The sequence below is a fragment of the Castor canadensis genome, chromosome 8, assembly GCF_047511655.1.
Source record: "Castor canadensis chromosome 8, mCasCan1.hap1v2, whole genome shotgun sequence".
Lineage (NCBI taxonomy): Eukaryota > Metazoa > Chordata > Mammalia > Rodentia > Castoridae > Castor > Castor canadensis.
Window position 1 is genome coordinate 24516620 of NC_133393.1, and position 26650 is coordinate 24543269.

Below are 26650 nucleotides of genomic sequence, written 5' to 3' on the forward strand. Positions count from 1 at the left end.
ACACTGGCTGTGAGAACAGGGGAGAAACGAAAAGAAACATGGGCGGGAATTAATGACTGAAACTACACCCCCTCCGAAAAAGGCTCCACCGGGTCTCGGTCCGCCCTCTCCCAAAATCCTAGCGGGGTCTTCTCTCCAGCTTGTCTCAGGGCTCACGGACGTCGTAACCTCACAGCAAGCCCTCCCGAACCTTCAGGGTGACTCCTGTGAGCCCAACCTCAGCCTCGCTTAGTCACTAGTCCTTGGCCTTTCAGTTGCGGTTATATTCGCGAGAGAGGTTTGGAGGGCGCTGTGAGATGCTGTTCTGCCTCGGGCTTGCCTCTTCCCTTCAACAGGGGCCCCCGTTCTTTGTTCTGTCTATCATTGAGCGCTCATTCATTCAACAGACATTTACGTAGGTGTCAGGCACTCCCCCAGTTTTCCTGATTTTAATAGTTTTTAAAGTTCATTCATCCCAAGGCTTGGGATGGGGGCGCATATATTTTCCTCTCGTTTTCTTTCTTCTCGCCCATCTTTCTGAGAATGGTTTCCCGTTTGTGTCTTCCCTTCTTGTGCCTCAACACCTCGAAATCGCATGATTCTTGGGTAGTCCGGGAGAGAACCCTCCCGTAGTCCAACGTCCCTAAAAGTAAAAGCTCTCACAGTCTGCAACTGACCTGGAGAGATGGGGACGCAGCAGGCCAGGTCGGAGATCCGCTCAAAGGAAGTGGGCGGGGCGTTTTGGAACTGTGGTCTCCAGAATCAGCCAGAAGGGATGGTGGTGCTACAGCGCCACCTCCTGGGGAAGTTGCACCACGCGCTGTACGTTCGCTGGCCCCCGCCTGCCCGACGCCAGGCAAAAAAAGGTGCTGCTCGGGCCAGGCCTCCCCCGCATCCTCTCCGGAGCTAAGGAGCAGTCAGGCATGGAGAGCGAACGCGCAGCGCAGAACCTGTGGGCACCGGAGATCACGCCCATTGACCTGAAGCTGAACTTGGGCGGAGCAGGAGAAAAAAAGGCATAGTGTGGGAGAAGGCGCTGGGCTCCGAACCCGGAGAAGGCGCTGGGCTCCGAACCCCAAGAAGGCACCAGGCTGAAGAATCCACGTGTCTTTGCTTTCGGATATCTAAGAATGCCCCATCTTTTCCTTCTTGGAAAATGATACCAGCAATCACCACCTGTGTAAACCCGCCCTCCCCTTCCTTCACTCCATATTCCGACACCGAGCCTGTCCAGTCTACCTTTCAAGTGTACTGTGGGTAGGTTCATTCATACTCCTGGGTAGTCCTACCTCTCTTCCGCAAACCTAGGCCGCCATCTTGTGACTGAATTCAGGAATAGCATCCTATTTCCTGGCCTTTTAACCCTTTTATTCTCCAATGTGAAAACCGTGGCAATATTTCACAAGAACTATTGCGTTATTTCGCTGCTGAAATCCCTCGTCACTGGTTTCCACTGCCCAGGTGCTCCAGGGGGCCCTTCTCTCTCCCCCTCCATTGCTTGTTGTTTTGTCTCTCTCACTGTGCCTGTGAGGGCAGGGGCTTTGTATACTTATATCCCCAACACCTGATGTAGTGATAAGATAAATCTCTTTGAGTGAATATAAAAGAAAGTTTCCTGTCTCACTCCTCTGTTCCTGGGTGCCTGCCCCAAGCCAGGATGTGAGGGCTGAGTGGCTGTGGGTGAGGACACTCTGAACTTCTAGCTATTCTTGGCCAGCCTCCATTCCATCAATATAAACCCCAGGCTGGAGGCTGGAGGGCCATCATGCATTTCATGGCAGGCCCTGCAGAGAACCAAAGTCTGGGGCCCCTGGGTCTCTACAGCACCCATCGGTTCCTGTACGCAGCCCTCTTATTAGTGCTGGTCATGATCAACCTGGTGTTTGGTAAGTGGTTCCAAGAGATAGGAAATATCTCCTGGCCTGCTGGATGGAATAACTCAGACACCAAGTGTCTGGATACTTCTGCCCACCCTGCTTGGGTCAACCCAGACAGCAGGAATGATGACATGGGTGGATGTGATGGGAAAATTTCTGGGGATTGCAAATGGACTGATGTTGGGAGAGTTCTAGTGATTGCCCCATGGATGTCACACTCAACAGTTGTGACCTGAATGGAGATAGTGAAGGGATCCTCTCTAAAGCTGAGCACAGCATAGAATAGAGTTGGTGGACAGGACAGATGATAGAACCAGAATCCATGGGGTAGAAGAAAGCTTAATTCATCTTGATAGCCTTCCCACTTGATTGCAAAGCACCATTTGCAGCAGTGTCTATTTAGCATTTGCCTCTGTCTCACAACTAGTGCTCTACCTGCTGGATACTCATTACATACTATTGGGGCCAAGGATCAGAGGAAGAAGGTGATGTACATGCATGGAGTTTGGGAGGGAGCCAGAGGATGGGGATTTTTGGTAGACAAAGTTTAATAGGGGGTCTGTCCAGTGAAGTGACCACCAAGACAAAGCATGTGGCATGGGCTGCTTCAAGTCTACTGCATAAATGAAACATTTTTCTTGTCCTGTGATGTACTTGTTTCCACTTCTGAGTATTACATATATATGTATATATGTACCTATATATGTGCATGTGTGTGTACACTTTTTTGTGGTACGGTGGTTTGAACTCAGGACTCAAGGCCTCATGTTTGCTAGGTGGGTGCTCTACCACTTGAGCCTCTGAACATTATATATTTAGAAGTTTGTCCAGTGGTGGATCATGCTTGTAATTTCAGCATTCAGGAGGCAGAGGCAGGAGGATGGAGAGTTAGATGTCAGGGGGGCTACACAGTGAAACCCTATCTCAAAACAACAAAGATGTTCTAAAGAGAGTCTGGGACTGGGGGGACTGAGGACTACAGAACCAAGTCACAGAGGAAGGACTAACTTGAATGGGCTGCCCCAGCCTCACTTGTGAATTTAGAGGCATGCAAAGGCATACTGGGCACAGGTTAGCCCTTCAAATGCATGCTGAGTGAATGAATTAATGAGTTCTTCATCTCTAGAGGTATAAGAGCAGAGAATGGAGATTTTTAATGAGGGTTAAAACTTCTGATCCATTAAACCAAATGACTTTAAAGAATTAGTGATTTTTGCTAGGTGCCAGTGGCTCACACCTGTGATCACAGCTACTCAGGAGGCAGAGGTCAGGAGGATTGAGGTTCAAAGCCAGCCTGGGCAAACAGTTCATGAGACCCTATCTGGAAAAACCCACCATAAAAAAGGGGTGGCAGAGTAGTGTAAATGGTAAGAGTGCCTGCCTAGAGTGCTCAGGGCCCTGAATTAAAAACCCCACTACTGAAAAACAAAACAACAACAAAAAAACCCCAGTGATTTTACAGTTTTCTGAAGTGGGGAGGGAACACTGGGATTAGAATTAGGAAGGTGGGACTTGGGGTCATTGCTTTTCTGTGTTCTAGGTAAGCATGTACCTGCCAATGCAGGCCCCCCAAAACCACCTCAATTCCCCAAATACCTGCACTGCTATCGATGTGTTTTGGAGACCAAGGAGTTGGGGTGCCTTCTGGGATCTGACATCTGTCTCACTCCAGCTGGCAGCAGCTGCATCACTCTGCACATAAAGAACAGTAAGCTGCTGCCTTCTTCCACTTGTCTACTCCTCTCCCAAACAGCTTCTTTCAGCCTCCTAAGCTGCACCCCACATCTTGTTCCTACAGCCCTAAGCCATTGCTCTATAGTTTGCATTCAGAATAACTCTCTGTCTCCACTTCCACCCCACTTCCCTCCTCAACCCACAGCTCACTGGCTCCTACTCCCTTTTGGCACTCATCCTTGAAGGGAACTTTAAGGATCTCCAGAGGCACTAGAGATCAAGCTATCTGCCCCAGAGCGGTCAGCATGGTTGCTTTTAGTGTCACTCTTCTGACACTTCACTGCTCTTCACTCAATCTTGCCTTGTTCTCCCTGACCTTTAATGGTTCCTGTTCAATAAGGTTTGGTCCTTATCTGTCTTCCCGCTGCATACTCTCCCCAGAGTACTTTATCTGCTTCTTTGGCTTTTAATAGCAGCCAGCTTCCTCCTGGGTCTGAATATTATGCTGAACTGCTCTTATGTCCAGTTGCCCACTGGACACCTCTGCCTCATCTTCAACTTGCTGAAGGTTAACTAAATTCCCTTCTTCCTCCTCATGTCTGTTCTTCTATCCAATCCCCTACCTTTATTAACAAAAACACAACACATGCTATGTGCCAGGCACTGTTAAGCATATCAGAGCTGATTTATCCTCCAAGTCAGGCATTACTATCACCTATTTTACAGAAGAAATGAGTGCAGAAAGATGCAAAATCTTGCCTGAGTCTCACCAGAATTGGTGGTGGCTCCAGAAATGATGCTGTTTTTAAAATTTATTTTATTTTACATTTTCATGTAATAATAGTACAGGGGGAATACACTGTGACATTTACATACGTGCTTACAATATATCTTAGATTCATCCCCTTCATCATTCTCCCTTATTCCCCTCCTCCCCTTTCTTAGATCATCTCATTGTTCTATTTTCATATACAAATGCAAAATACCTTCTCGGTTTACCCTCCCTCTGGCATTCACCCCTGGACAGGAACTGTTTTACCTTTCTGTCCTTCATTTTTTAAAGTGTATATTGATTGTTCAAGAGGATTTACCTTGGTATTTCAGACATGTATATATCGTGCTTTAATCAGATTAACTCCCTCTCTATTACTTTCTATAATCCTGCTCCCCTATGGGGACTTGCTGTGTTGTCCAGACTGGCCTCAAACTTGGCAATCACCCTGCCTCAGCCTCCAAAGTGCTGAGATTACAGGCGTGCTCCCCCACTTGGCTAGAGATGCTCTTAACACCCACTGCATGAAACTGCCTTTGTTGTTGTTATTATTTTTTTGGTGGTATTGAGGTTTGAACCAGGGTTCTGCACTTGCTAGGCAGGTGCTCTACCATTTGAGCAATGCCTGCAGTCCCTAACCCCCTTCTTTCTTTTGTCCAGTGCTGGGGATGGAACCCAGGGCATGCTGGGCAAGTGCTCTACCACTGAGCTACACCTCCTCCTCCCCCAATCCTTGGGGTTTTATTTTGTAGCCCTGCTGACCTGGAACTCACTATGTATAATAGGCTGACTTCAAACTTGCAATCCTTCTGCCTCATCCTCCCAAGTGTTGGGATTACAGGTATACAGGCATACACCACCATACCCAATACATTACTTTTTAAAAAATTTATGTTTGGTTTCCTTTTTTCCCTCCTTTTGTTGTTTTTATCCCCCCCTTTTCTCTCTTTCTTCTTTTTTTGTTTTCTCATTATACTTTTTAAAGCTGATGTATAGACATGGTTTAAGTATCAAAGAAAACTTCTTTTCATGCCTGGCCAGTCCTTCTGTCTCCCATGCACGCATAAACAACATAACCACTCTTCTTCCTTTTTTATTAAGGGCCTGGCACATGCTAGGCAAGTGTTCTACCGAGCCCCCCTCTATTTACTTTAACCTTTCTGCAATCTTCTATGCACATTTCACCCTACTTAAATTTGCTGTTTTCTCGTCTCACTTGATCTTTTTCACACAGCTGGTTGCATACCACAGTAAACACTGTTGTGCACTTGCTTTTTAAACTTGAAAGTTATGGGAACTTAATGTTACCATATCAGTTTGTAAACAGCTTTCTTGTTCTATTGACTTGCTACATGGTACTCATGGCATCAGGCTTATCAGTGCGGATTGGATTTATCTATCCTACTATTGATGGGCATTTAGTTGTTTCTAATATTTTACTCTCTCAAGCAGGACAGCAGTGAACATCCTGTATATGACTTATGACATGGGCCCAAAGAATTTTTTCTCTTCTAATATATAAAATAGTGGAGACATCTTCTTATCCTCTAAAAAGGATATGAGTATTATCTATAAGATAAATGAGAACCACCTCCCATCTGCAATCTAGCCTTCAGTACATTTCCCAAGCTTTTCCTTACAAGGGCTCATGATACTGGTTCTCCCCACTTCACTCCAAAAATTCCAACTCAGTGCCCCTCTTCAACTGTTACATTTTCAAATGGCTCCTTTCCTTTAACCTTCCATGGAAAACTTCAGAGTTCCATGGTTGGTGGCTTACTGAGCACTCCCTGCTTCTGTTCACTCCTAAGATTTTCTTTTGGCCAAGGGCAGGGTATGGAGGTAGTAAGTCTATGTGGAGCAACAGATGAAAGGATGTGGAGTTCTGTGTGGGGACTTCCTCATCACTGGTGCCTGACTCCTCCCCAGGCAGCGGTTCTGACATCATGGTGAGTGACTGCCGCAGCAAGGAGCAGATGAGTGACTGTTCATATACCCGCCCTTCTCCCGTGTTTGGCTTCTGGATATTCTCTCAATGCTGCTTCCGGAATTTCTGCAATAACCCTCAAAACAGAGTGCACTAGAAAGACTATATAGAGACCCTTGGAATAAAACTCAACCAGTTTCCAACATCCTTTGGATGTCTATCTTGGTTCAAGAAAGACAACTTCCAGTCTCTTATACCAGCCCTCCCTGCCTCCTTCAAGTCACTGGACCCTAGCCTGGACTCTTCCTCTTGGCTGATGCCTCCATCGCCCCCTACTCCCACTCTCCCTCCCAGGTTCCCTCTCTTGTCCCAGGTATTCTTCCAAAAATAAATTGATGTGCAAAGTGTTTGTCTTTCTTCTGGTGGATGTGGAGGCTGCAGGAGCTGGGTCTACATGTCTGGCCCATAATGGGGCCAAGAAAGGGGTTTCTAGCTCTGTTCCTGCCCCACTTCAGTATCTCTGATTCAGCTTTAGGCTAAAAGGTGAAGAGAAACTGGAAGCTCTCCTATAGTGAAGGCTGTTAGTGGGCATCCTCAGAAGAGCTGTCAGACCAGAACTGTGTGGGGATGGGTAGATCCAGAGGGCTGTATTGGTAGGAAGTGGACTTAAGTGTCTCTCTTCAAAATCCCTGACAAGAAGTTGATTTTCAAGTTTATCTCCCTCCCTCCCTCCCTTTTCCTTGTGGTGATAGGGGGTTTGAATTCAGGGTTTCATGCTTGCTAGGCAGGTACTCTACCACTTGAGTCACTCTACCAGCCCCCTCCTGCTTTTCTTATTCTTGGTTAAGTCTTAAGTCTAAAGCTGGGTGCATAGTGGCCCATGCCTGTAATCCCAGCATTTGAGACAGGAGAACTGACACTTTGAGGCCAGTCTAGGTTACATATACTTAAAAAATCAAAATACGTATGCTTCAAAAAAACAAAAATCCCAACATACACACATGCACACACATTAAATGGCAATTTTGGGCCGTCGGTTCCTCGGCTTAAGGCTTTCTTCTAGTTTCACCTGCTAGAGCAGGTTTGTCTCTCCCCACACTTCCATTCCATTTTTTTTGAGACAGGGTCTCATTATGTAGCCCAGACTGGCCTCAAACTCAAGATCTTCCTGCCTAGCTTCCCAAGTGCTGGGGTTATAGACATGTACATCCACATCCAGTTTTTTTGTACTGAAGTCAGAGATCATAGGAAAGACAGGCCCAGCAAACGGGTTTGTTCCCCTCTTTGTACCTCCAACTGCCTAATAACCTAAACCTTGCTTTCTTTGTCCTAACACAAACCGTTGAAGTAGATGTCAATCTGTAGGAAATACAGGTAAGTCTGCAGTGTAATGCCATTTCCATCAAGCATCCTCCAATTTAGGAGTGTCTGGGAAGGGGCAGGAAGGCAGCCTTGGGTGCTGGCGAAATTCTTCATGCTGACCAGAGGGCTGGTTATACAGGTGTGTAGGTGACAAAAATCCCTTATATGTACATGCTCCTTTATGCTTTGCCAAAAAGGCTTAAAAAACAGGCTCCAAATTGTGTGTGCATTTGTCCCTAAAGCATATAGACTTTTGTGTGTATGCATATTTACATGCAGTCCCTCAATCATATGAGGCACTATACCTTCTTGCCTGGTGACCAAACTGAGGCTGCAAGAGACTAACCCAAGCAACAGAGGAACTGGAATTGGACTTCCCAGCCACAAAGCTGTACTGCTTTTAAGATAAAGGTTTCATAGCTGGGTGCTGGCGGCTCGTGCCTGTAATCCTAGCTATTCAGGAGGCAGAGATCAGGAGGATCTCGGTTCGAAACCATCCTCGGCAAATAGTTCAAAAGACCCTATTTAGAAAATATCCATCATAAAAAGGGCTGGCGGAGTGGTTCAAGGTGAAGGCCCTGAATTCAAAAAAGAGTTCATAACCTCAGCAATGGGCTGTAAGCCTGGGAAGACACCTGGCTGTTCTTACCTAGAAGTCCTGGAGCTTTAACATAGGGCCTGACTGAGCAGCATGTGCCCGCTGCTTATTGAATACATAGAACAAGTTGACTTGCAACTATCCTTATTGCTTACTCTATGCAATTTTTCAAAAACAAAATATTAAAATAAAAATTCAACTATTGCAGACAGTATACTCTATAAATCCCCCAACCTCACAGAGAGTCCCAGGTGCCAGGATCCTTGAAAAGAACTAAGGAGTCACAGGAGCCCAGGTCCTTCAGCATCAGGTGACTGGAAGGTATGGACTCCTTTTTCTTCCTGATTTAAAGAGTGGCTTAGACCCTGAGTTCAAACCCCAGGGCTGTCAAAAAACAAATTAAAGAACTTACTCCTTTCAGGTGATAAACCCTGTTACCACCTAGATTCAGTGTTCTAGATCTTCCAGGGTATGTTTAAGGGTGGAGTTACATTCTTCGAGCTTTGATCTTTAGCTGAGCAGTAAGTAAGAAAGGACATGGCCCTTTGGGGAAGGCTGAGAGGAAGCCACAAAGGCTAAGTAGAGTGGGCAGGACTCTGGAATCCTGTTTGAATCCCACACTTAGTAACTCTTTAACCTCTACACCTACCCACATCTGAGCCTGACCCAAAAAATAATGTGACACAAGATTCAGCCCAGTCCCAGTTTATTATGGAGGGAACAGGGGACATGGAGCAGAGGAGACCCTCCCTGTACTCTCACCGGGCACCTACTGATGTGCGTGTTAAGTAAAATGGGTCTGTGATGAGAGGCCAGAGGTAGCAGAACAGAATAGAAGAGGGGCTGGTGAAGATAGTGTGGCAAAGAGACCAGGTTGCCACATCAGGAAATCTGTACTGAAGTCTACCCCTCATTCTTCCTGTTACAAGTGCAGCCTGGCATTGAGTCTTACAGACAGGCTTTAGACAGTGGATGCAATACCAGATTTGAGTGGCAGATAACCAAATTGAGAGAGGGGGAGATGGTGAACACTCTGATGATGGGAACCTCTGAGCCTTCCTCAGATCAGTTTGAACAGAAACCATACTTGAGATTCTTTTCTAGGAGGAAGACAGAGCAGCACTAGGGTTCAGGGTAGGAAATTAAACCAAAGCCATACAGATGCTGGAAGTACAAAGGAGAGAGGCCAAAAAATCATAGGGACCAGAGAATATGAGTGTTCTCATAGGATAGTTCAGGATAGAGGTATTCACAGGGAGAGATGCTGGAACAGAGCAGAATTTGGGAAGGGGAAGGTATCAGGGTTCACCCCGGGGAAGAACCAGAAGTCCAGAACTGTTCAGGAACAAATATATGTGGCGCAGGTTAGCAATGGACAAGCCCAGATCCAGGGGCAGGGTGACCAGGGGGTCTAGGCCTTCAGTCTCCTTCCCAGCATGGAAGCTAGGTAGGGGCAATGAGAGGTTCAGTGCCTGATAGAACCAATGGGCCTGGGAATTGGACAGGGGAAGAGGCCTCTCGGGTGGCTCAGTCAGAAAGCTGTGACGCTGGGCACTGGTCCAGGAGTTACAGTAATCATATTGGCAGCACTGGGCCTGATACCAGTACTCTGAGAAGTAGGTGTTGCGTTTTTCTTGGCAGCGGTAGGAGTTGTGCTGTCCACAGCCTCGGATGTTGAAACGAACTTTAACGTCTGGAGGAGAGGGGACAACTATAACCTGATGGTAGACTCCCCGTATTACCCCAAACCTGGCTTGTCTGCCACTGACTCTCCAGACTCCTCACTCAGACCTGACTTCCATCCTAAGCATCTTCAGAAGAGGTCAGAAAAATTCACTGACCTAGCCTCTAGAATTCCCAATCCCTCCTTCCAAGATCCTTCCCTATTCCTTGTATACCCTAGGCTCCAAGAAGCACTCATGTGTGGAGACCAAGCAATAGCTGTCCTTCCAGCAGCCCCTCCATGGGACTTTTTTTTTTTTTTTGGTGGTAGTAGAGTTTGAACTCAGGGCTTCGTAATTGCTAGGCAGGTGCTCTACAGTTTGAGCCATGTCTCCAGCCCCCTCCCTGGGACTTTACTCACCATAATAGATGGTAATCACCATGCATGGGGATGAACTGCTTATAGTGCATTTCTCCAAGCCCGAAATGCATCCCACAGAAGGGTCTTCTAAGAGGCAGAAGTGACAGGTCCGGACTTCAGAAACAGGAGGAACTGGGGATGCAGAAGAAAGGAATGATGGGGGCAGTGGTTCAATCTGAAGTCCCCTGCTCTGCAGAGAGCCTGAGCATCCAGGGCCCCAGTTCCACCCCCTTCCTTCCTGCCCCTGGGCCTCACTTACCCTTTCCCACTGCGAAGCCCACCATGACCAGCACACCTACAAGCATACAGGCTTTCATTATGGAATTCAGGGGACAGGGGTAGTTCCTGTGAGATGCTTTGAAACCCCACCTTCCTGGGATCACACTCCTTGATCCTTAGCTGCAGAGTGGTTTTTGACAGGCAGTCTGAACAGAAGCTTCTGTAGGTGAGGTGCTATATTCCTGCCTAGGGCATGATTCTGGCCGGGGGAGGAGGTTATGAACTTAGCAGGAGGATTGGCATGTCCTCACCCACAAGGTCTGGTTCCTGAGTGTGGGATCAGTGGCCTAGACAAGGTAATGTCTGGATCTTTTCCCAGTTTTATATGCTATGTGGGTCCCAAACATCTACTCCCTCCCCTCAAGGGTTCATGGGTTAATGTTTGTCTCTGGCACCTTTTACTGTCCTCCCACACAACAGGTCAGTTCCTGCTGTGCTGGGACAGGCTGACCAGGTACAAGTGTCCCTATCCTTCTGATATGAGCATGTCTCAGCTCCCCCAGCAAGGGGCACATGGACACAACTAAGCAGCAATCCTGGACCTCCTCCCTCTTCTCCAGTTCTACTTATTTTAAGACTACATACACAGTATTGCTGACTAAACCTTTTATGGTATAAACGGATAACTATGATGCCTAAAGAGAACAGGCTATTTCCCTAGTCTCTGAAGCCTGATCTTTTCTTTTTACCTTGTACTTCTCCACAACCAACCTAGGAATTGTGCTCTACTCTATACTAAAAACATCACCCAAGTCCACAGGACACCAATTTGTGCTGGTTTTCCACCTGGGGAGGGTGGGCTTGGCCATGAGGGCTCCTGGGGTCCAGCACACCACCACCTTCCCTTCCCCAACCACAAGTACCAGCAGACTAGCTCATGGCCTTTTCTTCCACTTTATTTCATATTCCCACCACAATAATGACTCCTTTAATTTAAACTAAAAACCATAGAAGGTTCCTGAAAAGGTTGCAGCAAAGGAACGGAGGTGTCAAAGATGAGGAACTGGTGGAGTGGGGAATCAGCGAATCGTCTTGACTGGGCTCTTGAAGTTGCTGGCGGCTTGGAGCTGCAGTTGGTAAGCCATCGGATGGATCTTGAAACCATAGAGCCTGGGCCGGGTAGAGGTCAGAGAAGCAGCAGGTTGAGCCCCATCCTGACCCTGCAATGGCCTGCATTCCCACCTCCCCACCCCACCTCCTCCATGGGCCTGCTCAATGCTTAAGGGTAGTGGTTCCCAAACTTCTTTGCTCTGAGTATTTGGAAATTTATCTCCAACAAAACTCAAATTCCAGGCTAGGTGCTGAAGCCCCACATCTTGGGGAGGCTGAAGCAGGAAGATTTCTTGAGTTCAGTTGTTCAAGGACAGCCTGGGCAAGAGTCCTTGTCTCACCAGGACCAAAAAAAAAAAAAAAAAAAAAAAGGGGCCTGGGAGTATAATTCAGATGCAGAGCATGTGCCTTAATATGCATGAGGCCCTGGGTTCAATCCTCAGTTTTAAGAGCACAAGCACACACGTGTGTGTGTGTATAAATATATACTGAGATCCCAGGACATATATAAACACTACTTGTTTCAATATAAAATAGAACCTTTCTTCCCTAACTCATAATAAAAACAATAAACCATGCTTGACCACAATCTGAGGATCTCATGGCAAAAGGTGAGCACCCAGGATGGTGGAAATAACAGTTACTGTTTAAAGGTCACTACAAGTACCACACATCCTAAACAATTCACATATTTAAAGGCACAGTCAGGCAATATCAGCATTTCTAATACATAGATAAGGAAAGTGAGAGATAAGCAAACAAGTAACTTCCCCAATCACTTAGCAGGAAGAAGTCCTGCCTTTGGGACAAGCAGGATTGTTCTCTCTTCTCTCCAGGGGATCTTTGGGCTTTTCCTCTGACCCTTGATGATTCTGTCCCTGCTTCCCACCTGGGCACAAACTGGTTGGCAGGTCGCTTGGGCCGGTACTCGGGATGCACCATGAAGAGCATGTGAGGGAAACCGGTGCCGAAGTAGGCGCCATCCGTGTGATGGTGCCTCGATGACTTGGGTGTGTACACATCCATGCACTTGGGGCAGTAGAGCTTCACCATGGCCTCACCTGGGATGTCCGAAAGGCCTGGGAGACAGCCAGACTCTGCAGGCCAGGTACCCCCCAATTCTGCCCAACCTCCCCACAGGACTCAGACACTGACCTGCTGAGCCCCAACTTCTCAAAGTACTGCCATGTGGTGCCCTCCTCTCCCTTCTTCAACACTCACCAATGGGAAGCATTGGCTGGTTCTCACAGTACACACGGGGACAGTAGCCAAAGTCTCCCTGCTGGTACTTTTCCAACTGAGATGTATAAAATGGAGGGGACTGTTGGTTAAGTATGAAGAGGAGGGACAACCTCTTCCTCAGCCCAACCCAAATCACTTGGTCCTTGATATTTGACACCTCTGACCAGAGGCCCCTTCTCCGGCCCCAACAGGTCCTTAGACTCATTTACTGCCTTTCTTCTAGTTAGGCAGGCTGCAGAACATCAGTATCATTTGCTATTTGTTCCCTAAAGAACAGGCATTCTATAACAACTCCCTATCCAAGGTTTTGTCTCCCTCCCAGAAAACAACCCTCTCAGCAGGCACCCAATGAGGAGTCAATTCCCAGGTCCAGGCTCTGGGATTCTTCCTCTTTTTCAGCTAGACTCCTTGATAGAAATGAAACTTGACTTCTTGCTGTGCAAACCTCTGTTTCCCTTAATGCCTCAGAGGAGTCAAGTGGGAGCAGAAAGGGCTCACCATCTGGGCGATGCCACGGTTGGTGAGGATATAGCGGGCGTGGATCAATCCATAAAGCATCTCGGCTGCCTGCTCAATCAGGTCGCTCTGGTTGGGGTTGTCTTCCAACTCTTCATCTGAAATGTGGGCCAGCCAAATTCAACTATTTGTTTTTTTAGCTTTCCTAGATTATACACCTATCCCCGGGGCAGTAGCCTATTCAGTTTGTCCAGCACCCACCTTTGAACCTCACCCCATTCATCACCTGGGCATTTAACCCAGAAACCTGGACCTCTGTCCCCACCAGCAATCTAAGGCAGTTTTGCCTTCTCTCCACACCTCCTCAGCCCGTGCTTTTCTTCTCTTGCTCCCAACTCCCTCCTCAACACATAATTGCAAAGATGTCAGTGCAGAATGTAGCATGTTAGGTTGGAAGATGCAAGACAGGAGAAAGAGGCAGTAAATGAAATCCTTGAGGAAACAGAACTGAATAAAAGATTCAGAGAGCATGGGAATAAGCACTGCTGGTGACATGATTAGACAAGAGTTAGGTAGCGGATCAAAATAAGGCAGGGTATTTTGAGTCTGGGGAGTTGGAGAACCAAAAGGAAATTTAAAAAATTCAAGGATAAAGTGGGTACGAATTGGAAGAGAAAAGAAAAGTGCACACATACACCAACATACACATCCCAACCCTGGAGGGTGCCTCACCAGGTTCCAGGTCCAAGATCATGTCTAGAGCTTGTCGATAGTGAGGCACCTGCTCATTGAGTCCAGTAAGATTAAATTTGTCCTGGATGTAGTCTTCATCCACCTATGAGGACAGGGAAGTCAAGAGGGAGCCTATATCAGAATCCCTGGCCTTGATCTAGCCAAGATGCTCTGATGACTGGTCCTCAAAAACTGCATCTGTTCCCCTTGGTTCCCACTCCCAACTTACAGAAGTACTTGAGACTCTTCCTAGTTTAAGTACTCTCTCCCATAAAACACACACACACACACACAAACAAACCTTTGGCTTTTCTCTTCTGAAGATAAGCAAATATAACCATCTCATAGAGACGTTCTATTCAAGATCACTGTCTCTAATACTGCCTTTTATCTCTAAGAACCCATTTTGTTCTCTTTTTAGGGACAGCTGGCTCTCTGAGGACAATGGAGGCGTGGTTTCCGAAGGCAGTTAGACTCCCTTACGTTAACACACAATTTTTATACATTACGAAGTACTATAACGTGAAGCTTTTCAATTCTCCTAACAGCCACCAGATATAATGTACTACCAATAAAAAAAGTACAGTTGGCCCAGTCCTATGTTATAATGCAGCAGGGTGGCAGAGTTGGGACTAGGGACTTGGTCTTGCCACTTTGCCACAGATAATGTGAGATTACTGATAAGATTCTTCTTTGGCAGGAAGGACGAGAGGCAGGAAAGGTGAGTGCAGAGCATCTGTGGGGATGTCTGACCACGTGGAGCTGGCCAGTAGGGAGGTTAAAGAAAACTCACTTCACAGAAGAACTCATTGCCACGGAGTCCACAGAACCAGGAAATCCAGGACACCTCCTCTGAGCTACTCATCTTCACGTCAACTGAAAAATAAGGGTGTAAGTAAAGTCCGAGCTCTCCTCCTGCCTCTGGCATCCTCTCTCCTCCCACACGTTACCTCTAACCACGGAAGAATCAGGGGCCACCCTATCTTAAAGGATCCCAGACTCTGGAGCACCTCTTCCAGATTTTCTCACTTACCCCTGGGCCCCTTTTCTGTGAGGTGAGGAATTCTTCGAGGTTCCACAACTTGTGAGAAGCGAACAGACACTGAACACCCACCGCCCCACTCACATTCCTGGCGCTCAAGGCCAGGGCCCTCGGCTTGGGCTCCCAGCCACCGCGGGCGTCCGCATGTTCCCGGCGCCTTTCCCAAGGGTCCCGAAGTTTATCCTTCCCAATTAAGAGCCGGACCCCTCCTTTTCTCACAGGGTTGGGGGGCCGTCAAGTCCCTCTCACGGGAGTTCCCCCATCCTGCCTCCGCCCCTCAGATCACCCACCCTCCTTCGCTGCCTAACTGGGTCACTTCCTTCCTTGCCCCCACATCAAGGCTCACAGACCCCATGTGCCCCGCCCAGGGACAGGAGACTCGGCACGGCGACGACCTCGGACTCACCGGCTGGACGGGGACCGGGACTGGGGTGGGGGAGGGGAGTTGCTGCTTCCAAGGAACGGCGGCGACCGCTACAGTGCAGGCCGCGGACCCAACCGCGGTAAGCGAAGTAGGGTTGGGGGGTGGAAAGTGGGGAGGGTGGAGAAAAGGGTAACGCGCAAACGCCAAGGGTCGGGTGCCTCGGTGGACGCCGGGAGATGGAGTCCCCAGTTGTGAGAGAAGCTGGTAAAATGAAGGAAAGCGAACTACCAATCCCAGTAGGACTCGCGCACGACCCTGGTGTCGCGAGGCCTTTGAGGAAGCCGCCTGGGGGCGGGGCGCAACCAGGAGCCACCGGAAGCGGAAGTCAAGTACGGCGTTCGGGGTCAGGGAAACAGCATTACGTTCGCTGGATGGAGGGACTTGGATGGGGCGGGGACAGGAGCAAGCGGCAGGATCCCTCCCCGCCGCTCTCCCCACGAGGTTCCACTGTGGTTCCCTCTGCCTCTCCCGGGCCAACCTACTGGACCGTTATTCTCCTGTCAGGCACTTCTTCCGAATCAGGTCGGCCACTGGAGGCCCACGACGGAGCCCATGCTTCTCCCGGTCCCTGGCATGAGGCGGGAGGTGCGGCTGGACTCGGTGTTGTGTCTTGGGTCGGGTGTGCTTGAGCTGAGCTGAACTGGGCTGGGCTGGGCTGAGCTGAGCTGAGCTGAGCTGAGCTGAACTGAACTGAGCGACGTGAGAACTGGGACAGCCCGGTGCGCTAACCTGAGGTGGCGCCAGCCATTCTGCTGTTCGTCCCTTTGCACTTCTCCATTTCTGCTTAGTGCTTGAATGGAGCGTTCTGAACCCTGGTCAGAGTGATGGTGAGAGGCACCGTGACGTTACTTCATTTCACAGCTTCTCGGCATTCCACAGGTTTCCCTCTACCTGTTCCAGGGACTCTCAACCCGGAGAGTGGCTTCCCAGCTCCAGAAATTGAGCTTGGAGCCGGGGGCCACATCGAGGGCGGCGAAAGGCATTGTGGGGCGTTATGTAAAAGGAGGACCCCAACCGACAGATGCCCATGGGTCCTCGCGCTACCTGGGGACGAGATGCTTTGCGCGTATACTTGTAAAGACTCCCAGGCGGGAAACTGAACCTTGTGGGTGTTTTTGTTGTTGTCTTGCCACGCATGCGTCTTCGTGCCTTGTGACTAATTGTCCTACCCTTTAGCAAAGCGCCATTTTGCCGTACGGAAGCCACAAAGTAATACCGCAGTTTTCCTGGATAATGTCATGTCTGTTTTTGTTTGGGAAGAAGATACCTCGAAATACGATCGAGGAAGATTTAAAAGGCCGGGCTGATGTTTCTTAATGGTATGTGTTCCAGGATGGGAAAGTGGTTTCAAGAGATAGTGGCACTATTTATTGTTGGGGGAGGGGAGATGGAGGTGGACCTCTGAATAACTCGTGAAGGTTTTTTTTTTTTTTTGCTTGTTTTTTACGGTGCAGGGGATAGAACCCAGGGCCTCATGAATGTTTTACCACTGAGTCACACACACACACCCAACCCCCATGGAGGTTTTTTTTGTTTTTTGGTTTTTGGTTTTTTTTTTAAACTTACTAAGGGGCAGGATTTGCTAATCTAGAGGAGTCTGTGCTTTATATGTGCCGCATGGGCCTTGGGCCCTGCAGGGGGTCTACGTTGTGGAATCAGCTTCGGGGGTAGAGCAGCATTTTTTATTCTAAGGCTGCTTTTCCTCATCCCAGAAGGTCTCTGGAGGGATTGGGCTGTTTGTCTCATTATTTCTTTGCCTAGTTAAGTTTTCCTTTTCTCAGTTCTCCCCAAAGCCATGTCCAAGCCATCTCTTATCGCGTTCACCCCAGCCACTGACCCCAGTGACCTCTGGAAGGACGGGCAGCAGCAGTTACAGTCTGAGGAGCCAGAGCCCACTTTGGATGGGGCCGCAGCCCGGGCTTTCTATGAGGCCCTGATTGCAGATGAAAGCAGTGCCTCTGAGCCCCAGAGATCTTCACCTGAGTCTGTCCAAGAGAGAAAGAGGAAAAAAAGAAGAATGCTGAGGCAGGCTACACCAGAAGGCGTGGCAGCAGAAGTATCAGGAAGACCAGGACAAGGGAGATTCCTTGGGGCTGAGGACAAGATGACCCAGTGGATACTGAAAGCAGCTCAGGAGGGGGACCTGGCAGAACTTCGAAGGCTGTTGGAGCCACGAGAGGCAGGGGGAGCTGGAGGGAATATCAATGCCCGGGATGCCTTCTGGTGGACTCCTTTGATGTGCGCTGCCAGAGCAGGCCAGAGGGCTGCTGTGCACTATCTCCTGGGCCGAGGGGCTGCCTGGGTGGGGGTCTGTGAGCTAGGTGGCAAGGATGCTGCTCAGCTGGCTGAAGAAGCAGGCTTCCCTGAAGTGGCCCGCATGGTTAGGGAGAGCCATGGAGAGACAAGGAGCCCAGAGAACCGGTGAGGGGGTAGCCTTATCCAATACCCGTCTTTTTGTGTACTGCCCTTCCTGCCACCCCACATCTGAGGCCCTAGAACAGCTGAAGTGGTCTCCTATACTGTTGATTTAGCAGTATAGTAGAGTGGCTATGGACATGAGCTCCCTGGATTTAAGTCCTGATTGCACTTACTTTTAACCTAATGTCTGTGTCTCAGTTATCTCATGTGAGAAACGGGGTTAGTAAGACACCCTTTCTTCTGGGCACCGTGGCTCATGTCTGTATTCCAGGCTAGCTACTCATGAGGTGGAGATTGGAAGGATTGCATTACAAGACCAGCCCAGGCAAAAACTTATCAAGATCCCATCTCAACCAATAAAAGATGGGTGTGGTGATGTGCGTCTGTCATCCCAGCCTTGTGGGAAGCTTAAAAAGGAGGATCACAGTCCTAAAACGTAAACTGTATTCAAGAAATAACTAAAGCAAAAGAGGCTGGGGGTTTGGCTTAAGTGGTAGAGCATGCTTGGCAATCACAAGGCCCTAAATTTAAACACCAGTATTGCCAAAAAATGAATGAGTGAAGTAAGAGCATCTTTCTCATGGGTTGTTAGGATGCAGTGGGTTAACATGCAAAGTGGTGGAACAGTGCTTGCCACACAGTATGTATTTTATAAATATTAGCTACAATAAGAGCTTGTAAGGCCTGGCTACCTACTCTTCTAACTATTTCCTTTTGAGTCCCCTATGGCTAAGTGGGAAGGGGCAGGACGTGTAACTCAATGGTAGAGCACTTGCCTAGCATTCATGAGGCCCTGGGTTAGATCCCTAGCACCTCAGGCAAGACAAAAAGGTGATGCTAAGTAGGAAGGAAGGTGTTCTGCCCAACCCTGCCAGCCCCCTCTGAGGCCTTAACTCTTCCCCAACCCTTAACCTTAACCCTTTTTCTTCTTTCTCTGCAGGTCCCCTTTGCCCTCTCCCCAGTACTGTGAGACTTGTAGTGCCTACTTTGAAGACTCCAACCACCACACATCTACTGCTCACCTGCTGTCATTGTCCAGGGGTCCCAGGCCCCCCAATCTTCCTCTTGGGGTGCCTACCTCTAGCCCTGGCTTCCAGCTGCTGCTGAGGGGGGGCTGGGAGCCAGGAAAGGGACTGGGACCCCGGGGTGAAGGCCGTGCCAACCCTATCCCCACTGTCCTCAAGAGGGACCAAGAAGGGTTAGGCTACAGATCAGCACCCCAGCCTCGAGTCACACACTTCCCAGCTAGGGATACTCGGGCTGTGTCTGGGAAAGAGAGAGCCCCTCGGGGGGCTACACTATGCCGGAGGGAGAACAGAAGGCAAGAGGAGAAGGACAGGGCCTGGGAGCGAAATCTAAGGATGTACATGAACTTTGAATTCTGACTGATGTCTGATCTGGAACCTCTGACTTGGACACTTTGACTTTTAATTTCTGGGAACTGCAAACCCTCAGGTTTTGGTCGTTGGGCTCTGTTTTTGGGGGAAGAGGGACTGAGTAGAGGAATAAATCAATCTCCTTTTATTGTGGTTCTTTCATTTTTCTGGAAACCGTGGGAAAGCATAACATCCGAGAGCCACATGCAAGTCTCACTTGAGCCAAGAGATAACCTCTTTAGGTGGCATGATAGGGTCACTTCCTTGCCAGGTCCTAGCCCCTGAAGGTGATGCCACGCTTGTTCGTTGAAACCCCTGAACTTCATGAAAGTCATACCACCCTCAAGAAGGGTCTCCTGATCACTCCAGCCAGTTCAGTCACTGATGTCACAAACACAAGTTCATGTACTATGTGCTAAGAATAAAAGACATTCCCAACCCTCAAGGAGTTCACAGGTGGAGGAGGAGGCAGTTATATGATCAAATACAATGCATGGTGAGGGGAAGTGAAGGAGGACACACCTCCCCGCCACCACTCCCCCAGACAGAGGCTATAAGCAGCCAGAGAAGTAGATAGGAGGCCTAAAGTTATCCACCCTCTATTTTGTCTGAGCTGGGACCAGAACTATGGCTTCCCAAATATAAATTTTTAAGACAGTTTTTTTTGTTGTTTTTGGTGGTGCAAGGGGTGGCACTTTGATATGCTGGGCAAACAACCACTCTACCTCTGAGCAACACCACTCCAAAGTTCTTCCATTTCACTAGCTGAAAGCTTCTGGGGGCGGGAGGCATATCCTATGTGTGTACATTTTTATTTCCCCACAACTTTGCTGCCTGGCACCCCCACTCCCTTACACTGCTCAGACAAGGTGCTAGGCCTGTGAAGAATTCACACATTCCTACTTGGAAAGAAGGGCTGCTCAGGTCGCAAGGCTCCCCTTATGGTTTCTCTCTGGATCAGCCTTTTAAGAAGTCGTGGGCGAGAAACGGAGGGGTGATAGAGGATGTGCGGAAGAACCCAAGGACAGGGGGCCTGGAAAGTCCTCTGGGCGTTGAAAACAAAGATGTGGGATTACGTTTAGATGCTGGTCCTCGCTGATCTGGCTCTGCCGCCTGCTGTGCAGTGCGCGGGGAGAGCGCGGGAGTACGGGGGAGGTGGATCCGTAGGGTCCGCCCCGCGAGCTGTGGGCTCCGCCCCTGTCGGTCCCTCCCGTCCCAGTGCAGCTGCTTCCGGGCTCCGCGAGGCTGCGGCCCCTAAACTGGGCCCAGGAGCGGCCACTGCGCACACTGCCGGGACGCCAGGGTCCCTAGGTAGACTCTCACTACCCTCGAGACCCTCGAGACTGGGATCTCTGAGGACATCTCGGTCCTGAACTGGCAGAGGCCGCGCGGGCTGCGCCCTCGCGGGACTGACTGGCCACTTTGTAGGAATTAGAGCCTCCTAAGTCAAGGGTCGGACGCTACTAGCTGGAGTTTGCTGGACACTCCATCCCATCTCCCAACGCAGACTTCCCATTCCTTGAATTCTCTTGGGGCAGCCGTTTAAGGCTCCTCAGACTCGGAGGACTGAAGGACCCCAGGCCACCTTCCTTCTTTGATGGAGCACCGCCTCCCCCGTTTCTGGGGCACCTTGGGGTGTGGCCTTGGTGAGTGAAACTTGGGGTACTGCCTGCTGGGAAGGAAATCCGGAAACAGGACACTGGTGGTGACTCAGGCCTCATCAGACCCTGAGACGCTTGAAAATCTTATGTGGGGAGTGAGGGGGTGGGGGATGAATATGGTTTGGCTGTGCCTCTCTTCTTTACCCCCAAACTGAAAAGGAGACAGGCCACTTGAGGCTGCATGAGCCTTCAGCGAAGTGGGGAGCTCCGTTTGAACTCAGAGTAGGAGGACATCACTAAGCAGATACCTGTACTGAACCCAGATTCTGGCTTCTGAGGTGAGCCTGAGAGCCTAAGCAGTGCCAGGAAGTAGCCCCAGATTTGGGGCTCATACGCCACAGCTATGTTCCTGCAAAGGCTAGGTGGCTGGTTACCTCGCCTTTGGGGCCGCCGGAAACCAGCGAAGCCTGACCCGCCTGCTCCAGATCCCAGATGGGTGGACAACTCCCCTGAGAATTCAGGGAGTGACTGGGACAGTGCCCCAGAAACCATGGATGATATGGGGCCTCCCAAGACAAAGGACTCAGGGACACTGAGGAGCTCCAGGGCTGCTCCAGAACCAAGCAGTGAGTCCCCAGTTGAGCAACTGAGGAACAAAAGACTGGATTCCCTCAAGTGGAACAAGACTGTCTCTAGCAGCCAAGAGTCTGGTAGACTGGAGAGTGGGGGAGCCGCCATTCCAAAACTGGGATGGGATCCTGTGGATTCAGGTAGCACCAGGAGACCGGTGGTGTCCTCTGAAGGGGCACTGGACGCCTCTGAGCAAGAAGTGCCAGTGGAAAAACCTGGCCGGCGGCAGAAGCTGCTGGGCTGGTTGCGGGGGGATCCTGGGGCTGCCCCACTGTACCTGGGAGGCCCAGAGGAGTGTCTGCAGATCTCCACCAACCTGACCCTGCACCTGCTGGAGCTGCTGGCCTCAGCCCTGTTGGCACTGTGTTCTCGGCCGCTTCGAGCAGCCTTGGATGCATTGGGCCTTCGAGGACCACTGGGCCTCTGGCTACATGGGCTGCTGTCCTTCCTGGCTGCTCTACATGGGCTCCATGCTGTGCTGAGCTTACTTACCGCCCACCCCCTGCACTTTGCCTGCCTCTTTGGCCTCCTGCAGGCCCTGGTACTGGCTGTCAGCCTTAGGGAGCCCAGTGGGGATGAGGAGGCCACTGAGGGAGGCAAGGATTTGGGGAAGGAGGCTGAGGAGCAGAGGGGAGGCCCAGGAAAGGGGCTGTGACCATAGGATGGAGTGGGGGCAAAGGGTGAAGATAGCATGGCCTTGAGGATAGTGTGGCCTTGAGGACAGTGAGGAGACCCAGATTGTAAGCACAGGGACCTCAGGGATAGGAAGAAACCCCAGAGTTTGAGGGTAGGGCCCCCGTCCATACTCAGAGCTTTTTAGGGTGTCTATGGACAGTGAGGCATAACTGTCCCAGCTTGGATTCACCAGCTATTGTTTTTACATTTCTCTCACCTATGATTTTTTATTTCCATCTTCAGTTTTTTTTTTTTACCTACACTTTTTAAAAGGAAAATTAAAAAAAAAAAAAGAAGTGTAATGGTGGAGAAAAAAGACTAAAGGGTCTTTTCTACCTTTCCAAACTCCAAGGGTGGAAGAGACCAGAGGCAGGGCAGATATCTCTGCATTAAGTGGGTAACTGGGAGACCAAAGGTGTCCCTTGGATCTTGGAACCTGAGCCATCTAAGGAAGAGTGGGGCTGCTAGATGAGCAGATTAAGGATTCATATGTGAGAGAGGGCCTGCAGCAAGGATCTGGTACTTAGGGAAACCAGTGGGAGTGGAGATCATGCAGGTAGTATAGGCTGGAGGGCCAGCTTAGAAAGACTGGCAGTTCAGACAGGTGGCCGGGGGGGCACTGGGGCTTACTGTCCCCACTCAGAAGCTAGGGTTTGCTCACTCAGCAATAAATGTGTCACACTAAATCCTAAATATACCACTACAATGTGAGAGGTTACTGCTACTCATGTCTTTCCTGATGCTGTCCATCTGGGGTGTTAGGTAGTAGAAGGTTCAAGGGGAGTGTTGAAATGGGGAGAGTGACATCGATACCTGGAGAAAAAAACCTGTAACAAGACGAAGACTGAAAAATCATCTTTATTATCCTTGAAAGGAGTTGAAAAACTCCAGCTTCTCCTCCCTCCAGCAACTCAGGTCCTATCATATTGGTCTGGGGGCACAGGTGAAGTTACAGGTCAGTTACTGGATAGCTCGCAGTTCTCTGTGATGGTAGGAGGGGAAAAATAGAGGATGGAAAGGAAGAGAAACAGGGTTGGTGGAATAGGATGGAAGAGAATGTGTTCCTCATTTCCCGGTGTCAAAGAAGGGGTCTTGGATGCCTTTTCCCCTCCATTGCTTACCCTCTGCCCCCTTTATCTACTGCACACTTGCAAACCTATCTTTTGAGTAGCCCAGGCTCCTTCCAGTTTCCCTCAGGTGACACCACAGCTCTTAGCCACATCCCTTTGGTGTCATCCTAGCCTATGAAAAGTGGAAATGTCAACATAGCCACTCTGATGATGTCTGCCTTTGGCTATGCCCTCTGGTTACACTGCATGAGCTTCTTTCATCTAGTACCTGCAGAAGACATGGTGAGTCCCAGGCCTCTTATGGAAGACTTTAACCCCTCACCTTGATTCCTGGGAGTTAGTAAGAAGGCTTTGAAATCCAAACAGAAGGTCAGGGACTGGAATTCCTCCACACACTTCTCAGGAGGATGTGGCGAGCGATCTGGAAGGGCAAGGTGCAGCCAGGCCAGTCAAAGCCACTGTTTCTCAGCACTGCCCCTGCCCCCAATAGGGAGAACTTCATAGAAGCACGTATCCCATTCTGGGAGGATGTTATAGAGACCCACTTAAGGGGTCCTCCTGCCCTCCTGTTTCCCTCTTACACTTCCTTTTTTTGTATCCTCACTCACTGTAAAGGAGAAAGCGCTGGTAACCCTGGCCTGTCTCTTTCAGCATGATTCCACCTGAGCATGAGTTGGAAAAGAGCTCAGTCTTCATGTCAGGGCGGCCTGTCAGGATGATTAGGGGAAAGTGTGAGGATAGTGACACAAAACCAAACTCAGGGACTAGGAAGGTTGAGGGCTGGTGGGAACCAACCTTCAGTTCTGAGATCCGTACTCCCTTCAGTCAAGTAGTAGATCCATTGCCGGGGGATACAGCGCCCATCTTTCCTGCAGAGGTGGTAGAGGCAAAGATGAAAGACTGAGTGTTACCCCAGCCATACAGCACTAGCCTCTCACTCCTTCCCAAAGCTGGACTCCTGTTGGGTTTCATGCTACTAAGGTAAGGGTGAGACCCATTCTTTTTCCAGAGGGCAACTGGTAGAGCTGTTGAATTCAGTGGGCCAGGAACAGAGGATATACTGGGCAAGAGCCCAGCTCCTGATGAGTGGGTGCTCATACTTTGGGCAGAGAGTGTCTCTGCTTCACTACTCACATGCGGATGGTAGCACGAAGCTGGAGCTGCACTGGGGCAGAGCCAGCAGTCATATTGAAGACAATGTTGTCCACAGAGTCAAAAGTCATCAACTCCTCTTTGGTGGGAGCTGCTCCTGCGATAAAGTACCACTGACCTAGGTGGGGCTCTGGGAACTGGAGAAACAATGAGAGGAACAAGAGTGTGGATCAGTGGGTCTACCACAGGATCCATCCAACCTTTCATCAGTCCAGCAGAGCAAGACTTGGGGTATAGGTGTTGGCTGCCTTTTTACCAACTGAGAGCTGAATTCATGACAATGTGTTAAGTGACTTTGTTTGCCCTTTCCCAATCATTATGGGTAACTCTACCCCCAAAATCCTGCTATGTCTCCACATTGTCATAGCACTGATTTTTTTTTTTATTGCTTTCTCATCAAAATACTCACCCTCTTCCCCTTTCCTTTCCCCAAATTGTTTTTGATCATCCTGGCTACCCACTTAAGACCTTCAGCTTCCACTGTAAGCTTCCCCCATTCCTCAGTCCTTACCTCTTTGTCATCCACTCCCAGAGTTGTCAGTTGACTATGTTCAGGGCACTGATAGATGGAGTTAAGGAGAATGCCATAAAAGTAGAGCAGAGCTGCCCAAATTTGGTGGAACATCTTCAGGCAGGAGGGAGCTGGTGCTCTGTGTGGGGCAACTGGTGCCTTAACTGCTGTGTTCTCCACTGCTGCACAGTTGACTATGCTTCCAGCCCTCGTGCTTCGACCCTTGACCCTTTTACCTGCTAATAAGTAACTTCAACCGTGTTTTCCAACCCAAGCCTGGATTACTTACCTGGTTGGGGCCTTCCTCCCCCTTCTGAATGCAACCACTAAACAATATACCCTGGTATGACCAGGGTCTCTAGAGTTATGAGAGCTGAGCCCTACAGGTACATGGCTTTGGTCTTTCAACCCATATCTGAGCTGGAGCTCTGCTGTGTTGTGCAGCATTGAAGAGAGGTGATTTGATTAGGTCTTTCATTCATTCAGTTAGCAAACTGTTTCAATTCCCACCTGTTTGCCAGGAACTGGCTAATCCTTGGGAACATAAAAATGAGCAAGACAGTCTCTGGCCTTGAAGAAGTCAATATAGGGAAAATTGACTGTGTAAACAAATCATGCAATACAAACAGATAAGTGCTTTAGAACAGGTATGAGCCAGTTGCTGGAGCACTGTGGATTTCTCTCTGAAGTTTATGATTGAGGGACCAGTAGATGCACACCCTGGAAAAAACTGACACATAAGTGAGTTCATCCACTCAATGTTTATTACTACAAGAAAGAGTCTATACAATCTAGTGATTAGCCAGGTGCCAGTGGCTCACACCTGTAATCCTAGCTACTTGGGAGACAGAAATCAGGAGGATAGCAGTTTGAAGCCAGCCCTGGGCAAATAGTTCATGAGACCCTATCTCAAAAATACCATCACAAAAACGGCTGATGTAGTTGCACAAGTGGTAAGAGCCTGCCTAGGAAGTGTGAGGCCCTGAGTTCAAACACCAGTACCGCCCCCCCCCCAAAAATCTAGTGATTAAAGAGGATTAATATTGGTATCAGGCAGAGTGAGTTCAAGCTCTGCTACTTAATAGACCTGGTATTTTTTCTTTTGCGGTGATGGGAATCAAACCCAGGGCCTTGTGCATGCAAGGGAAACACTTTGCAACTGATTCACATCCTCAGTCCCTAGGACAACTGTATTAATCTGTGTCTTGTTTCATTTTTAAAATGGGCACATCATCAATCTGAGTATAAATGAGATAATGCATGTAAAGCCTTTAGCAAAGACCTGCATATGGTAAATCTAAAGTAAATATTCATTATAATTAATAGTAGTTTGCAAAGCACTTATTATAGTTCCTGGTGAGTAATAAATTTTTAAATGATGGTGGTAAGACTTGTTAAGAGGCAGACATTGGACAGTGCCAAGTGGGTGAAGCAGTTAATGCAGTGAGAAGTAGAACTTATTTATAACTCATGGGCTGCTACAAAATGATTTGTCTTAAGATGTGAGACTTGCTAGAGGCATGTGAGTTAAAACAAAGCCCAGGCATGATGGCTCATATCTGTAGTCCCAGCACTTGGGAGGCAGGAGGATCTTGAGTTTGAGGTCAGCCTAGGCTACACAGTGAGTTCCAGGTAAGCCTAGGCTGTATAGTGAGACCCTGTTTCAAAAAACAAAAACAAACACCACCTTCCCCCCAAAATAACCCCAACAGAACCAAAA

The 26650-nt window shown here is 49.1% G+C and overlaps 6 protein-coding genes across 12 annotated transcripts; 3 read left to right on the forward strand and 3 right to left on the reverse strand.

Annotated features, from left to right (window-relative positions):
• The first annotated feature begins 1589 nt into the window (after nt 1-1589).
• Ly6g5c (lymphocyte antigen 6 family member G5C) lies at nt 1590-6491 on the forward strand. Its single transcript, XM_020176603.2, has 3 exons — nt 1590-1865; nt 3397-3564; nt 6232-6491. Exons 1-3 carry the CDS (start codon nt 1745-1747, stop codon nt 6384-6386), a joined length of 444 nt encoding a protein of 147 aa, XP_020032192.1. The 5' UTR covers nt 1590-1744; the 3' UTR covers nt 6387-6491.
• A 2387-nt stretch (nt 6492-8878) lies between these two features.
• On the reverse strand, nt 8879-11274 carry Ly6g5b (lymphocyte antigen 6 family member G5B). Its single transcript, XM_020176602.2, has 3 exons — nt 10532-11274; nt 10273-10404; nt 8879-9882 (listed from the first exon to the last, which is right to left on the reverse strand). Exons 1-3 carry the CDS (start codon nt 10587-10589, stop codon nt 9488-9490), a joined length of 585 nt encoding a protein of 194 aa, XP_020032191.1. The 5' UTR covers nt 10590-11274; the 3' UTR covers nt 8879-9487.
• Nucleotides 11275-11429: 155 nt separating this feature from the next.
• Csnk2b (casein kinase 2 beta) lies at nt 11430-15635 on the reverse strand. Of its 2 annotated transcripts, none has more exons than XM_020176601.2 (7): nt 15480-15635; nt 14825-14907; nt 14032-14134; nt 13342-13457; nt 12823-12898; nt 12491-12680; nt 11430-11661 (listed from the first exon to the last, which is right to left on the reverse strand). In XM_020176601.2, the coding sequence occupies exons 2-7, from the start codon at nt 14894-14896 to the stop codon at nt 11571-11573; spliced, it is 648 nt and encodes a 215-aa protein (XP_020032190.1). In that variant the 5' UTR covers nt 14897-14907; nt 15480-15635; the 3' UTR covers nt 11430-11570. The 2 variants fall into 2 exon arrangements, with proteins under 2 accessions (XP_020032190.1, XP_073938657.1); XM_074082556.1 differs by lacking the exon at nt 15480-15635 and adding an exon at nt 15065-15283.
• Nucleotides 15636-15823: 188 nt separating this feature from the next.
• Gpank1 (G-patch domain and ankyrin repeats 1) lies at nt 15824-19439 on the forward strand. 6 transcript variants are annotated; one of them, XM_074082554.1, is made up of 4 exons: nt 15877-16019; nt 16674-16816; nt 17279-17918; nt 18856-19439. In XM_074082554.1, the coding sequence occupies exons 2-4, from the start codon at nt 16804-16806 to the stop codon at nt 19298-19300; spliced, it is 1098 nt and encodes a 365-aa protein (XP_073938655.1). In that variant the 5' UTR covers nt 15877-16019; nt 16674-16803; the 3' UTR covers nt 19301-19439. The 6 variants fall into 6 exon arrangements, 5 of the variants coding, with proteins under 5 accessions (XP_073938652.1, XP_073938655.1, XP_073938653.1 ...); XM_074082552.1 differs by having other exon boundaries at nt 15878-16324; XM_074082553.1 differs by having other exon boundaries at nt 15878-16082.
• Nucleotides 19440-20477: 1038 nt separating this feature from the next.
• Nucleotides 20478-25056, forward strand: C8H6orf47 (chromosome 8 C6orf47 homolog). Its single transcript, XM_020184924.2, has one exon. The coding sequence runs from the start codon at nt 21296-21298 to the stop codon at nt 22175-22177; it is 882 nt and encodes a 293-aa protein (XP_020040513.1). The 5' UTR covers nt 20478-21295; the 3' UTR covers nt 22178-25056.
• On the reverse strand, nt 23038-25066 carry Apom (apolipoprotein M). Its single transcript, XM_020184926.2, has 6 exons — nt 24931-25066; nt 24402-24556; nt 24063-24136; nt 23876-23974; nt 23590-23688; nt 23038-23179 (listed from the first exon to the last, which is right to left on the reverse strand). The coding sequence occupies exons 1-6, from the start codon at nt 25042-25044 to the stop codon at nt 23154-23156; spliced, it is 567 nt and encodes a 188-aa protein (XP_020040515.1). The 5' UTR covers nt 25045-25066; the 3' UTR covers nt 23038-23153.
• Nucleotides 25067-26650: the final 1584 nt, after the last annotated feature.

Coding starts and splice junctions, on each gene's coding strand:
- Ly6g5c (XM_020176603.2), top strand. CDS start 1,745: ATGCATTTCATGGCAGGCCCTGCAGAGAACCAAAGTCTGGGGCCCCTG. Junction 1,866..3,396: donor CATGATCAACCTGGTGTTTG/GTAAGTGGTTCC, acceptor TCTGTGTTCTAG/GTAAGCATGTACCTGCCAAT. Junction 3,565..6,231: donor CACTCTGCACATAAAGAACA/GTAAGCTGCTGC, acceptor ACTCCTCCCCAG/GCAGCGGTTCTGACATCATG.
- Ly6g5b (XM_020176602.2), bottom strand. CDS start 10,589: ATGAAAGCCTGTATGCTTGTAGGTGTGCTGGTCATGGTGGGCTTCGCA. Junction 10,405..10,531: donor GGGCTTCGCAGTGGGAAAGG/GTAAGTGAGGCC, acceptor CTGCATCCCCAG/TTCCTCCTGTTTCTGAAGTC. Junction 9,883..10,272: donor GGTGATTACCATCTATTATG/GTGAGTAAAGTC, acceptor CCTCTCCTCCAG/ACGTTAAAGTTCGTTTCAAC.
- Csnk2b (XM_020176601.2), bottom strand. CDS start 14,896: ATGAGTAGCTCAGAGGAGGTGTCCTGGATTTCCTGGTTCTGTGGACTC. Junction 12,899..13,341: donor ACCGTGGCATCGCCCAGATG/GTGAGCCCTTTC, acceptor TATACATCTCAG/TTGGAAAAGTACCAGCAGGG. Junction 12,681..12,822: donor CCAGCCAATGCTTCCCATTG/GTGAGTGTTGAA, acceptor GCTGTCTCCCAG/GCCTTTCGGACATCCCAGGT.
- Gpank1 (XM_074082551.1), top strand. CDS start 15,869: ATGGAGGGACTTGGATGGGGCGGGGACAGGAGCAAGCGGCAGGATCCC. Junction 16,020..17,278: donor AGGCACTTCTTCCGAATCAG/GTCGGCCACTGG, acceptor TCCTTTTCTCAG/TTCTCCCCAAAGCCATGTCC. Junction 17,919..18,855: donor ACAAGGAGCCCAGAGAACCG/GTGAGGGGGTAG, acceptor CTTTCTCTGCAG/GTCCCCTTTGCCCTCTCCCC.
- C8H6orf47 (XM_020184924.2), top strand. CDS start 21,296: ATGTTCCTGCAAAGGCTAGGTGGCTGGTTACCTCGCCTTTGGGGCCGC.
- Apom (XM_020184926.2), bottom strand. CDS start 25,044: ATGTTCCACCAAATTTGGGCAGCTCTGCTCTACTTTTATGGCATTCTC. Junction 24,557..24,930: donor TGGGAGTGGATGACAAAGAG/GTAAGGACTGAG, acceptor TTGTTTCTCCAG/TTCCCAGAGCCCCACCTAGG. Junction 23,975..24,062: donor TACGGATCTCAGAACTGAAG/GTTGGTTCCCAC, acceptor TCATCCTGACAG/GCCGCCCTGACATGAAGACT.